The sequence below is a fragment of the Tenebrio molitor genome, chromosome 1 (genome assembly GCF_963966145.1).
Source record: "Tenebrio molitor chromosome 1, icTenMoli1.1, whole genome shotgun sequence".
In the NCBI taxonomy this organism is placed as follows: Eukaryota; Metazoa; Arthropoda; class Insecta; order Coleoptera; family Tenebrionidae; genus Tenebrio; species Tenebrio molitor.
Window position 1 is genome coordinate 44,059,991 of NC_091046.1, and position 14,259 is coordinate 44,074,249.

Below are 14,259 nucleotides of genomic sequence, written 5' to 3' on the forward strand. Positions count from 1 at the left end.
TCAAGGTCGATGTAATGTTTCCGGTTTTCAGCCCGGAAACACCAGTTGACGCAGAAAGCATGTCGCAATGATTTTAGTCTTGTGGTCTCCAAAGTAAAATGAAGACATACACCGTGAGACAAAATCATCTAAATTTTGAGCCGCGAATTGCAGTGTGCAATTGCATTTTTCTTTGTTGTGTTGTGTGAATTGATGCCCCAAAGCAACGCACCCAAAGTGAAGAAATGTTTCTCTTTCCTAGACTGGATTAGCAAATGGGAGAAACACACACTGTACCGTTTTCCTCTTAAATTTGTGTTAAATTCGATGATTTCAATCTGCGAGATAGATTTTACAATTGTTCTTCTTCAATCTGCAATCAGCGGATTACGGAATAAAGTGGGTCTAACATAAAGTGTTATGATTATAAATTCGACACAAATTCAAAACAGTTAAAAAGAATTAATCCAAAACAATGAAAGTGGCCGTGTCTGATGAATATTTACATTGCGATCAATTACTGGAGGTATAAAATTTATCGAACCGCCCATGTGCATTTTTCGCATTATCTAAAACAGGTATAAAAACCTGGAATATTTCGCAGAATGACAGTCATAATTGTGGCCACCATGAAAGCTCTGTTTCCAATTGCTGTTCTTTTCTTCGTATTCAGTCTTATTGGGGGTAAATTTGTCAGAAGTGTTTCGAAACGTGATTCTCTATCTAGATTTTCTTCGCAGCTGAAGACCATGCGAGAGAAAAACGTTCGGTGATTAGAGACTTTGTAGAGAACGTTGCCGACATCTTTGTGCCCACCGATCCTCCACCACCGGTAGTTTTCAACACGCAAGCCCCAGCTCCAGCTCCAGTTCCAGCCTATCCCCCGTCGTATTATCAACAACCACAATATGGACAATACGGGGCATATGGGCAATATGGACAATATCCGTACCGATACTGATTTCCATAAATGTAAGTGAATCATCAAGGTCAAATACGGGAACATTAACGCACATGTTTTTGCAGCAAACGTCAATTACGGCAAGGAAGTCGAAACAAGAGTTGAATAACAATTACTGCAATCGTGACCAATAAAAATCAATAAAACGCCTTTTCTGTCCTTTATTTTGAAAAGTTTCCGCACTCTAATCAAATAAAGAAATAAAAAACATCACGGTATTTACAAATCAATTCGATAAATTTATGGATTCCGTGGATTCAACTGTAGAAAACAAAAATTCCTGAAATGTTCTTGTTCTTTAATCAGACAAACGAAAAAATCACATGTTATTAAATCGGGACCATAACCAGGTGTTGTAAAGAAGCATCCAAGAGATATCTTGCTTCTTGAGCAATAGAACATGAAGCAATGTCGGGATGAGAAATTATCTAAGTCTTACAAATCATGAGCTACAGCTCCAAATATGAATACCTGGGAAAATGGTAGATTTTATCATTGAGAGTAGTCTTTTTGTGCTAAGCTTCGAAGTTGAAGACCGAGACGAAGTCCAGGGAGGCAACTGGGCGAAGCACAAAAAGACCTTCCTTCTACTCTGAATGACATACTCGTATACTATTTTATCTTCAAGTGGATCCAGGATCACAAAAAAAAATCGGACATGAACTTATTTATTTTGTTTTGTTGCAGTTACAATTTTCAAACTAACAATTTATTTTAAGGCACCAGTAATTCCTAGTTCTCTTGACGCAATATTATTAGTACTTGAAGGTTCAATAATATTAGTAAATCTACTAAAGTCCAAAGTTAACGTTGAACGGCCATCTTGTCATTTTTGATTTTAACATGTGTCATCAATGCACCTGGGCGACTCGTGTTACACCACAGTGGCACTGGGTACTAATTTCTTTATTTCACTTTTTTAGAAGATTTTTTAAATAGAGATAATTTAATTATTAAATATTTCGTGATATTGATAAATAAATCGTGAGAAATGCTTCAAATAACCTTACATTTACTCGGTCGAGCCGCCTGTGGACATTTCAACTCCAAGGATTTGAAGTGTTTCAAGTCCGGTTACAAAAAAAAACACTTCAACCGTTTCTATAGACAAACACAAAGCCGCGATTTTCGTCCGCTTGAAGATAAACCTATTGTTTTGTTGTATTTTATACACATTAACTGTACACTATAACCGAAACATTGCTAAAAACAAACAATCATCTGCTCTCCTACACTTCTAGATTGCTTAATTAGAGTCTGTAGGAATCACCCAACATGCCAATTGCTTTTAGATTCATATTTAAGTGCAGCTGCTGTAATGTTTTAAATTAAACGCCAAAAAATGTTCTTTACACCTTAGTAATCGTGAAAAATGTCGTTAAGGTTTGTCATTTCAGTAGCTAATACAATTCTTACAATTCAGTGTGTAATTCGATAAACGAAGTCATCGAAAAGCTTTTTGTCTTTATTTCTTTGACACAAGTTCAAAATAAAGTACTTTGTAAACAATCGTTGTACTGCTCATCATGAAATTCGAATTCGAATAATTGCTACAACTCTATTCGTGGTTGCTAATCTTTTCTTGGTCTTCACTCTTCTTGATGCATTCTCGAGAGAACAGTTGAGAAACGCAGCTTTCCATTTGAGTTTTCTTGGTAGGTTTTCCAGCAAGCCACTTGAAAGAAAACCGTCCGTTGTTTAAAGACATAGTAAAGAACGTTGCTGATCGCTCTATAATTATCACACACTTGTACCAACAACCGCAACAAAATATACAGCTTTTACAGTTTTACAATCCACAAAACTAGTTGAGTATTAAGACCAAATACACAATTATTACCACAAGTATTTTACACCAAGCATCAGCGGGAGTAAGAATTGACTAGAAATATAGACATCGTGGTTTTCAATAAAATCCGATATGGTATATGTTTAGAAGACTTTGAGATATGACCACTGTCGTGAGACTACTTGGTGCAGATTTGTATGTCTTTTAACCTGAAAGACTCAAAGAATCCCAAAACGTTTGAGAAGCATATTATCTTATTCTGTTGAGGGCACTAACTGAGCATTCGTGTCCGAGCAAGACGTCAAGATCTTATTTAAATCTTCTATTCTAAACTTCAACATTTCTCAATAATTTTGACTGGACCAGAATCTGTGGAAAGCACTCGCGGTGGCAAGAGATTCAGTAGATCCAGGTTCCAATTCTGCTGTCATCTTTTAAACTGAATTAGAAGTACACAGATTCTTGTATTGTTTTAGACTCTCTTGGCACCTTTCAAAATGTAGTTGCTTATGAGCATATATTAAATTAACACAAAAAATTCCGACAGGGAGATGATAGTGAAGTATGTTGTTAATAGCGTCATTTCAACGCCCAACGTACGTTTCACAAATTAGTTCGATTGCACATAGTTAGATCTTGCGATTATCGATTCGACACAACTTCAGCACAATGCAAATTATAAAAGGAAATCAATCAAAACTGCGCTTATAAATTGGAAACACACCCAAGTGTTGTACTCGGTTCGACTAATAAAAAACAATTGAGACAGCCTTGTGTTCGCGATAAATATTTGCCTTCATGGTGAATCAGAGAAACAATTAAAAATTAAAGAACCGCCCATATGCTTGTTCAAATTGATCCAAATCCCATATAAAAATCTGCAACATGTTTTCGCTTGACAGTTCCAATCGTGGTCACCATGAAGGCTCTATTCTCGGTTACTATTCTCTTCTTCGTTTTCAGTCTGATTGAAGGTGGTTGAACAGTTTCGAAACGCAGTTTTCTATTTGGGTTTTTTCGCAGGTCTCCCAACACCTGAAAATCACCCGATAGCAAAACGTGAGGTGTTAAGAGACTTCGTATCGAACGTTGCCGATATCTTTGTACCCACGGATCCACCACCGCCGGTAGTTTTCAACAATCAGCGGTCAGGATATCCGTATGCCTCAGGATATCCATATTCCCAAGGATATCCATATTCGTCAGGATATTACCAACAACCACATGTCGAATATCCAAAGCGATATTCATTTCCTTAAATGTAAGTGTGTCGTTAGGGCCAAACAAGCCATTATTAACGCACTTATTTTTCCAGTAAACCTCAACGATGGTAATGAAGTCCAAAGAAGACTCCAGTAACAGAATTATTATAATCGTGACCAATAAAATTTCATAAAACGTCTCTTATTTGTTTTTGTTTTGTAAACCTAATAAAATCTGATGAAATAAGTCTTGTTTTAAAAACACATTTTATAGTTATTTACATTCGAGTACGGTAGGTGTATTTTACAGCCCGAAAACTAGGTTTCAGGCTTGAGGCGAAGCCGAGGGCCTGTTTATTTTGAGCGCTGAAAAATACATACCATACGACATTTATTTTGTATTAGCTACCTTAACGTATAGTGAAAGGTAAAGGTGTGTTTATCAGTTAGGGAAGCCGAAAAAATTTTTTTACACAATATTCACCAAACAGAATCAATTCAGTACATGTTTGCGTTTGATGCAGACCATCATCGAAACAAAAAATTTCAAAAATTTCACAACCATGCACCTTGTCTTTTAACCTGAGGTGCAAAAATAATTCATCAAAAGCATCTGACTTGGCCTCATGACTTGCATTTTCGAAATCCTTCTGGATGCAAGGCATCCAGATTAAAAGGAAAAATAATCACGTTCTTCCCCACACTTCTGGATTGCTCAACTTTCACTGAATGAAGCAAAAAAAGACTCGGGGAAAGACTGAGATTCAGATTCAAATGCTCCTGCTATGACATTTTAAACAGACCTAGATTTACCTTCCTTGATTTGTTTTAGAGTTTCGTGACCTTCTAATTCTCATCAATTTTTCATCTCAATCCCATCGCAGTTGTTCCTTTATGGAGTATCCATTCGAATATTTTTTTATTGTTTCAGCAGGATTAAGATTTAAATGTACGGTTGTAAAATTCACAAGACAATTAAAATCAAACACATTATACTCGCAGCGTGAGCCACGAGACTAGCAGTAAAAAATATCTGTCATCTATTAAAAAAAAAATATGTAATTTTCGTGAAACACGAATCGAAAAGATATTTGTTTAAAAGGAGGCGAAATGTTAGAGAGATCCACACCACAACATGAAGCTTCCAGTAAGTGTGTTGTTGTTAATTTGTGTCGCCTGCGGTAAGTACTAGTTTCGTATTTAGGCAACATTCTGCAATGCACTTTCTTCAGCGGTACCGATCGAGAAGGATGAAACGGACGCTTCGTCGATAGCAAAGGACTCGGCTCCAAAAAGACTGGACATTGGTGGTTGGGTTCAAAACCCGATTTCTTACGGAACGCAACCGAACATCTTCAACCAACACGCATATAATAATGAAGACGTCAAACACTATAGTTCTAGTTACATAACTGGACCCGGTGCATCAGCTGTTAATCTAATTCCATCGTCCGTAGACAGTTATCAAATGGTCATTAACCAACCCCAAACTATTGAAACCATACGGGGCTACCAGTATGTCAACGAACCACCTGTTACAATGATGCAACAGCAGCCAGGCTACGACTTCTATCAAGTCGAAACCGACCGGCCAACTAATAACTTATTTGGATCAGGTTACCAAATGGTTAATGACAAATCCCCTAATTTGGAAACCTACGGACAAGCTCAAATAGTAGAACAATTCCCAAGCTCCGTCTATGTCGAAAACGTACCATCAACTTTTACCTCCGACAAAAGACCAACTGTCACTGTACAGCAAGATCCAGATTCCGACACAGTACACATCCAGACCGACCCATCATCACTTAATTTTAATCAATTGCCTTCAGAAAATGGTGAAGTGAATATTGCCGAAAACACTTTTTTGCAATACATAGGGGTCTCCAACATACCATATCCTGGAGTAATAAAAAGAGTTCCAGTCACAATAGTGACACCAGGACATGTCTATGTACTCTTTACTCCAAATGGAACTCAAGTACTTACAAACAATTTTCAACACACAGGAGGTCACTTTATCACAGCAACAGATGCTCAACAAGTAGACCCGAACACATACGGCCTATACGACCCATCAAATCATTATATAGTTCAACAGCAAACGGGACAGAATCAAGTGCTTTATAATCAATACCCTAATTTTCAACCTGGAATGATACACCAGTTCATCAGACCAGATGGTCCAGGATTACAACAATTTCCAAGCAACACCCAATATATTGGACAAAACCCATCAGATTTTAATCCGATTCAACAGCAACCAGGATATTATCAACCGTTTCCTAATCAATACCCTAATTTTGAACCAGGAATGAACCATTACGTCAGACCAGATAATCCAGGATTTCCACCAACGCCGTTAATTAGTCCTGGTTTCGAAAAACCGGAATATCCGGACCTTGGCAACATAATCAGTCTGAAGTTTGACACGACCAAATCATACGAAGAATTATGCCAGCAGATAAGCAACTTCATTAAGCGTATTAATGCTAAAGCGACGATTTATTTGAAAGTTAGTGATGGACAGTATTTAGGAAGAATTAGAGGTACCATCTTAATACACAATTTCGAACATTCATATTTGAACAAACAACAAATAATATTACTGGCTAAGCAGACGATTTGTGTAGACGGCAGTTTAATTTTAACGATGGTACACAACATTGGCGGCAAAATTGAAAGAATTACTGTTATCACTCCTACAGCCAGGGAAGAATTAAGGGTTCCTGAAGAATCAACGCCTGTTGACACTGTTTCCACAACTGAAAAATCAAAGGACAATCAAAGTACTACAAACGTTGCCACAGAAAAATCTACGGAAGTGCCTGTCACTGCAGCACCCACGTCTGTTGATACTGCTTCTACAACTGAAAAAGTGAAAGGTGATAATCCTCAACTCCTCTTCCCAATTGATAACGAGCAGTTTCAAGACACATCATCAAAATCCTTCCTGACAAAAATTATACAAAAAGGAATCCAATTTGTGTTTGGTTTTGGGAAGACTTTCTCAAAAAATTCACTGAAGCCGTCAACGCCGTTAAACATCAGTCCTGGTTTTGAAAAACCCGAATATGAGGACCTTGGCAACACAATCAGTCTGGAGTTTGACACGACGAAATCATACGAAGAATTGTGCTTGAAGATAATCGATTTCATTCAACGTGTTAATGCTGAAGCGACGATTTATTTGAAAGTTAATAATGGACAGTATTTAGGAAGAATTAGAGGTACTATCTTAATAGACAATTTCAAACATCCCTTTTTGAACAAACAACAAATAATATTACTGGCTAAGCAAATGATTTGTGTAGACGGCAGTTTAATTTTAACGACGAAACACAATATTAACGGTGAAATTGAAAAAATTACTGTTATCACTCCTTCAACCATGGAAGTATTCATGGTTCCTGACGAACCAACGTCTGTTGACCCTGTTTCCACAACTGAAAAAGCGAAGGATGATCAAAGTACCACTGTTACCGCTGAAAAATCTAAGGAAACACCTGTTACTGCAGTACCAACTTTTGTTGACACTGTTTCCACAACTGAAGCAATAAAAGGTGATGATCCTCAAAGTACTACTATTCCCACCGAAAAATCTACGGAAACACCTGTTACTGCAGTACCAACGTCTGTTGACACTGATTCCACAACTGAAGCAGTAAAAGGTGAAGATCCCCAAGGTACTACTGTTCCCACCGAAAAATCTACGGAAACACCTATTACTGCAGTACCAACGTCTGTTCACACTGTTTCCACAACTGTAGCAGCAAAAGGTGATGATCCTCAAAGTACTACTATTACCACAGGAACATCTACGGAAGCACCGGCTACTGCTGATACCGATTGCACAACTGAAGAAGTGAAGGATGATCAAAGTAGCTCTGTTATCGCTGAAAAATCTACTGAATCACCTGTTACTGCAGTACCAACTTCTGTTGACACTGTTTCCACAACTGAAGCAGCAAAAGGTGATGATCTTCAAAGTACTACTGTTACCACGGAAAAATCTCCGGAAACACCTGTTACTGCATTACCAACGTCTATTTACACTGTTTCCACAACTGAAGCAGTAAAAGATGAAGATCCTCAAAGTACTACTATTACCATCGAAAAACCTACGGAATCACCTAATACTGCTGGCACCAATTTCACAACTGAAGAAGCGAAGGATGATCAAAATAGCACTCTTACTACCAACATATACACAGAATCACCTACTACCGATAAACAAGCAACAAGTGTTACTATCACTTCTGAACCAGAGATTCCTCCAAAGCCTAGTGTTGGTTTTACACAACAAACAACTTATACTGACAGTACCACTGAGGAACATTACAGCAGCACGTCTACACCAAGTACTATAAACACCGAAACAACTTCTGGCTCTAAAAATACTCGAGTTACAAACGTACATCCAACAGAACCAATAACAAATCCTGACTATCAAAGTACTCCCGCTGCAACTGACAATTCTACAGAATCACCAGTTACCACTTCCGATGTATCTACCTCTGAAGCACCTGATACTGAGGCTACGATACCAACAACAAACAGTCAGAGCGACGTATCTACATCAAGTACCATAGCTGATGAAACAACAACTGTACCACCTTCTGACAATTATGTTCCTATTGTGATCGACTCTGACAACATAAGTCTGGAATTTGACACCACCAAATCATACGAAGAATTATGCCAGCAGATAATCGATTTCATTCAACGTATTAATGGTAAAGCGACGATTTATTTGGAAGTTAATAATGGACAGTATTTAGGAAGAATCAGAGGTACTATCTTAATAGACAATTTCGAAAATTCCTATTTGAACAGACAACAAATAATATTACTGGCTCAACGAACGCTTTGTGTAGACGGCAGTTTAGCTTTAACTCCGGAACATAGCGTTGGCGACAGAATTGATAGAATTACTGTTATCACTCCTCTGACCGTAGATGAAATCGTTGTTTCTGAAGAACCAACGACTGTTGATACTGTATCCACAACTGAGAAAACGAAGGACAACCAAAGTACTCCCGCTACAACTAACACTTCTACAGAACCACCCGTCACCACTTCCGATGTATCTACTTCTGGAGCACCTGATACTGATCCTGCGCGACCAACAACAAACAGTCAAAGCGACGTATCTACATCAAGTACCATATCTGATGAAACAACTGTATCACCTTCTGATAATTATGTTCCTACAGTGCCGGCCTCTGGTAACACAATCAGTCTGGAGTTTGACACGACCAAATCATACGAAGAACTGTGCCTGCAGATAATCGATTTCATTCAACGTATTAATGGTAAAGCGACGATTTATTTGGAAGTTAATAATGGACAATATTTAGGAAGAATCAGAGGTACTATCTTAATAGACAATCTCGGAAATTCCTATTTGAATAGACAACAAATAATATTACTGGCTAAGCAAACGCTTTGTGTAGACGGCAGTTTAACTTTAACTCCGGAACACAGCGTTGGCGACAGAATTGATAGAATTACTGTTATCACTCCTCTGACCATGGATGAAATCGTTGTTTCTGAAGAACCAACGACTGTTGATACTGTTTCCACAACTGAGAAAGCGAAGGACAACCAAAGTACTCCCGCTACAACTAACACTTCTACAGAACCACCCGTCACCACTTCCGATGTATCTACTTCTGGAGCACCTGATACTGATCCTGCGCGACCAACAACAAACAGTCAGAGCGACGTATCTACATCAAGTACCATATCTGATGAAACAACTGTACCACCTTCTGATAATTATGTTCCTACAGTGCCGGACTCTGGCAACATAAGTCTGGAGTTTGACACCACCAAATCATACGAAGAATTGTGCCAGCAGATAATCGATTTCATTCAACGCATTAATGGCAAAGCGACGATTTATTTGGAAGTTAATAATGGACAGTATTTAGGAAGAATCAGAGGTACTATCTTAATAGACAATCTTGAAAATTCCTATTTGAACAGACAACAAATAATATTACTGGCTCAACGAACGATTTGTGTAGACGGCAGTTTAACTTTAACTCCGGAACACAGCGTTGGCGACAGCATTGATAGAATTACTGTTATCACTCCTATGACCATGAAAGAAATCGTTGTTTCTGAAGAACCAACGACTGTTGATACTGTTTCCACAACTGAAAAAGTGAAGGACAATCAAAGTACTCCCGCTACAACTAACACTTCTACAGAACCACCCGTCACCACTTCCGATGTATCTACTTCTGGAGCACCGGATACTGATCCTACGCGACCAACAACAAACAGTCAGAGCGACGTATCTACACCAAGTACCATAGCTGATGAAACAACAACTGTACCACCTTCTGATAACTATATTTCTACAGTGACTACTACTTCTGGAGCACCGGATACTGATCCTACGCGACCAACAACAAACAGTCAGAGCGACGTATCTACACCAAGTACCATAGCTGATGAAACAACAACTGTACCACCTTCTGATAACTATATTTCTACAGTGACTACTACTTCTGGAGCACCGGATACTGATCCTACGCGACCAACAACAAACAGTCAGAGCGACGTATCTACACCAAGTACCATAGCTGATGAAACAACAACTGTACCACCTTCTGATAACTATATTTCTACAGTGACTACTGCTTCTGGAGCACCGGATACTGATCCTACGCGACCAACAACAAACAGTCAGAGCGACGTATCTACACCAAGTACCATAGCTGATGAAACAACAACTGTACCACCTTCTGATAACTATATTTCTACAGTGACTACTACTTCTGGAGCACCGGATACTGATCCTACGCGACCAACAACAAACAGTCAGAGCGACGTATCTACACCAAGTACCATAGCTGATGAAACAACAACTGTACCACCTTCTGATAACTATATTTCTACAGTGACTGACTCTGTTCCATCAGAGACAACACAACAAGGTAACGATGAACCAACAACCGACCAGTCAACACCTGTGGATTTATTCAGTCCTGGCATATGGGTACCTGTACCTACCAGACAACCTACAACAGACTTGTCCCCTTCTACTCCAAAGGATATCACCCCTTCAAATATAGAGCTCATCGATACTGAGGAATTGTGGAATCTACTTTTTGGAGAGCATATCGACATTGAGAACTTCAATGGTTCTGCTGTTATAATCGTTTCCAAATATCCAAGTGTTGAGAAAGATGGTGCTACGGTACACATTTCCATCGATTCCAATGGAACTGAAGTGAACACTTATCCTTCCTCATGGTACAGTCCATGTCTGTGTAACACTGTACCACTGTAACACAATGAAACCAACATCGCAATATTACTTGTAACAAAATAAACATTATTAATAACATTGATATTACACTTTCTTGACTCATTTCTATAGTGACTATATTGACAAGCAGTAGCATTAAGACAATATTACAAAGACTTCACGACCTTATTCTCTTCGCGATCGCCTGGAGTAATTTATTACGATATTAATTACAACACAACTCTCGACGCCAGTTTACAAGCTGAATCAGAAACTCTGTTAACACCGTTTTAGAGCGACTCATCTAAATTGCTTATCTCAAACATCGAACACCCTTTAAAGAAATAGACACCAAACACAAACAGTGCCAGAGTTTAATACAGTTGCATTCTAACACTTATTGTTGCAACGTGTCTCTCTTTGAAGTCGCACATTTTACTAGACCGGCGAACTGTTATTAAAAGAGCAGTAAACGTACGAGAAAAGCACAGATGGCGAAGCGAATAACAACTCCAATTCAAGATCGATTTATGCTGTAAGCCAGAATAAACAGACGTTTAACTGGATCAGTGCTTGTTTCGGAGCTATTAGAAGAGGTTTACACGATACGATCTCCATAGTGGCCAACCACTTAAAGCTTCCGGGGATTTATTAGAAATCTGCAATGAATGGCCTGGAGTGGATCCAGAACTTGCATGTTAAGACTTGTTCAAACATCTGACCACCAATCAACCGGACCTGAATCCAACTGAACGATCGTGGAAACAAAAATAAATTCACGTGTGCAACATACTGATCTTAAAATTCGAGCCAATTAAGAGCCAGACCTGAACCCGACAGAACCGTCGTGGAGCTTCCTTTAAAATTCGGTCACAACTCAAACGTAATCGATTCTGCGTGATCAGACATTGACTACTGTGACGAAATTGCGTTCGAATGAAAATGATGAATAATTCTTTCGACGTTTTTTCGTCTGTCGGTTCCCTCAGAGATGCCCGATCAATATTAATTTACATTTCCGGCTAGGAAGTTCCGGGCTAATTATGCAAAAAGTGAAACAAGTATGTACAGAATTCCCCCAATAAATTATCGATCTGGCTTCGCTTTTCCGAAGCGAATCGCGTCAACGAACTCTTTATTTCGTCCTTGTCCCACTCCTTGCCCTCCCCGGAGCCGACCAGCTTTTACCGGAAAGATTGTTCGGTGTGATTCCTTCCATAATTCAATAACGTTCCATGTGAACTAGAAAGAATTACAAAAGTAATCGAATGTGTTGGGGGAAATAAATAATTCCGTCCTGTCTATGTTTCATATCGATCGTGAAGCTTCGCCTACGACAATTTGAAAGCTCCTGACATTAATGGTGGACGCTCCGATGGGATATTGTCGACTGTTGCTAATCAAAGGCCCTTGATTGGATCCTTAATATTTAATCCCGCCATTAGAACTATTGGTCAATTTTTTTCCTCGTCCAGACGTAGCGGCCAATAAAGACCGACCAAATTATTATTAATACCTGGCCCGGAGTTTCCTTTCTTTTTCGGGCGTGTTTATTCAGCGCATTCAGCTTGATGAATGTTCTTTTTGACGATATAATAATAAATCCCGTGAGGCTTTTTCCGTTCTTTGCCAAAAGACCGCCGACAAAGCCATTCCGACTGAAAACTTAATAACAACATGAACACGGTGTGCTCTTATTTAATTTAAAATCAACGAAAACGTTTGATTTAATTAGATCCGTTTTGTACACAGTAATCGCACCGCCGGAAAAAATTACGTTATTGTTGCCGCTTTTCGACGTTTCAGGTCCGGAAGGTTTTCCTTCAAGGTATTGTGCTCGTAATGGAATAAGATCGAATTGATCACGTTCTTGAAAGGCAATTTTTTCTTTGTTCTTTACGACGTACGCACGACACGTTTCACTTCATGATTAAGCCATAAACATGGAAATGATTTCGTAACGAACTGAACGCTCGTGGTTATTTCTATGGATTACCACAACACCGGAAACTATCAAGTTGTCATTAATGCCCATCTAAATCTAAATCTTGCAAAACCAATCAATTCTGCACATGAATATGCATTCCGTGACTGCGCTTATCATATTTCTCACAGAAAAATGCAACATCTAAAATAAACTGCTACCAGGGTCATTTCTCATTTGACAGTTTATCACACTACTACTTCCACAATCATTAATTACAAAATACAGAATCTTGTCCTCAAAGATTACCAGATTTGTAACACTGTCAACGAGGCAGGCCTCTCACAAGAAGCAAAAATTTCATGCCCTAACTCAAGAATTAGCCGTGCAAAAGAAAAAAGAACAAAAAAGAATCAAGTCCAACAAAGAAAAAATCATCCGCCTCACTCGCCTGATTTAGCACCAACTTCCATCTGTTCCAGGATGAGATAAAACGCCTCGACCTTTAACGAACAGTTTGGAATTTTTTAAAAGACCCACGTATTGTTTTTTTCAAATCGTTTTTGATAATTTTTTATTTAATTTACGTCAAAAATTCTGTGGTCAGTTTTTTTTTTTTAAATTAATAACGAAAGTGAAGTGAAGCAAAGAAAAACGAGACGGTCATTGAAAATATCAATTACATCCATCAACGAATTGACAAATTCCAATCATCTTAAAAAAATTAATTTAATTTTAATATGCAATGAGCGAATAAGTAACATGGATAAATAAAAAATAATTAATATTGCAACTAGCCATGAAACAAAATAAATTGCTTGATTGCTTCAAGTCGGAAATTTGTTGAAAAGTCGCTGTTGTTTTGCCACTCATGTCAGAGATACTTGATAGAAGTTTACTTATACTTAAATGGTAAAAGAGGGACGATTTGAATACCTAAGTGAATGGCTTGTAAACTGCTTCATCAATTTCCTAGTTAAACACTTAGAAAAGTGGAGAAAACCATTTCATTTGACAGTGGTGATTATGTCTGAAAGTATTTTTCAACAAAATAATGGGCAACTTTACGGTAACGGTAATGCTGTCCAATTATCTACGAGTTATGCGACTTGTTTCAAAAATAATAATTATTACTCAACC

General features: G+C 38.3%; 2 protein-coding genes and 2 long non-coding RNA genes across 4 annotated transcripts in view; 3 read left to right on the plus strand and 1 right to left on the minus strand.

Annotated features, from left to right (window-relative positions):
- Lar (tyrosine-protein phosphatase Lar) overlaps nucleotides 1–14,259 on the minus strand; it is a 424,567-nt gene that overhangs the window by 400,214 nt on the left and 10,094 nt on the right. The gene's annotated exons all lie outside the window — the stretch shown is intronic.
- LOC138141422 (uncharacterized) lies at nucleotides 532–1,090 on the plus strand. Its single transcript, XR_011163151.1, has 3 exons — nucleotides 532–663; nucleotides 720–951; nucleotides 1,006–1,090. It is a non-coding gene; the product is annotated as an uncharacterized lncRNA (long non-coding RNA).
- On the plus strand, nucleotides 3,600–4,131 carry LOC138122152 (uncharacterized). Its single transcript, XR_011156363.1, has 3 exons — nucleotides 3,600–3,703; nucleotides 3,753–3,990; nucleotides 4,045–4,131. It is a non-coding gene; the product is annotated as an uncharacterized lncRNA (long non-coding RNA).
- Nucleotides 5,067–11,288, plus strand: LOC138130235 (mucin-2-like). The gene is made up of 2 exons (XM_069046698.1): nucleotides 5,067–5,112; nucleotides 5,164–11,288. Exons 1-2 carry the CDS (start codon nucleotides 5,067–5,069, stop codon nucleotides 11,235–11,237), a joined length of 6,120 nt encoding a protein of 2,039 aa, XP_068902799.1. The 3' UTR covers nucleotides 11,238–11,288.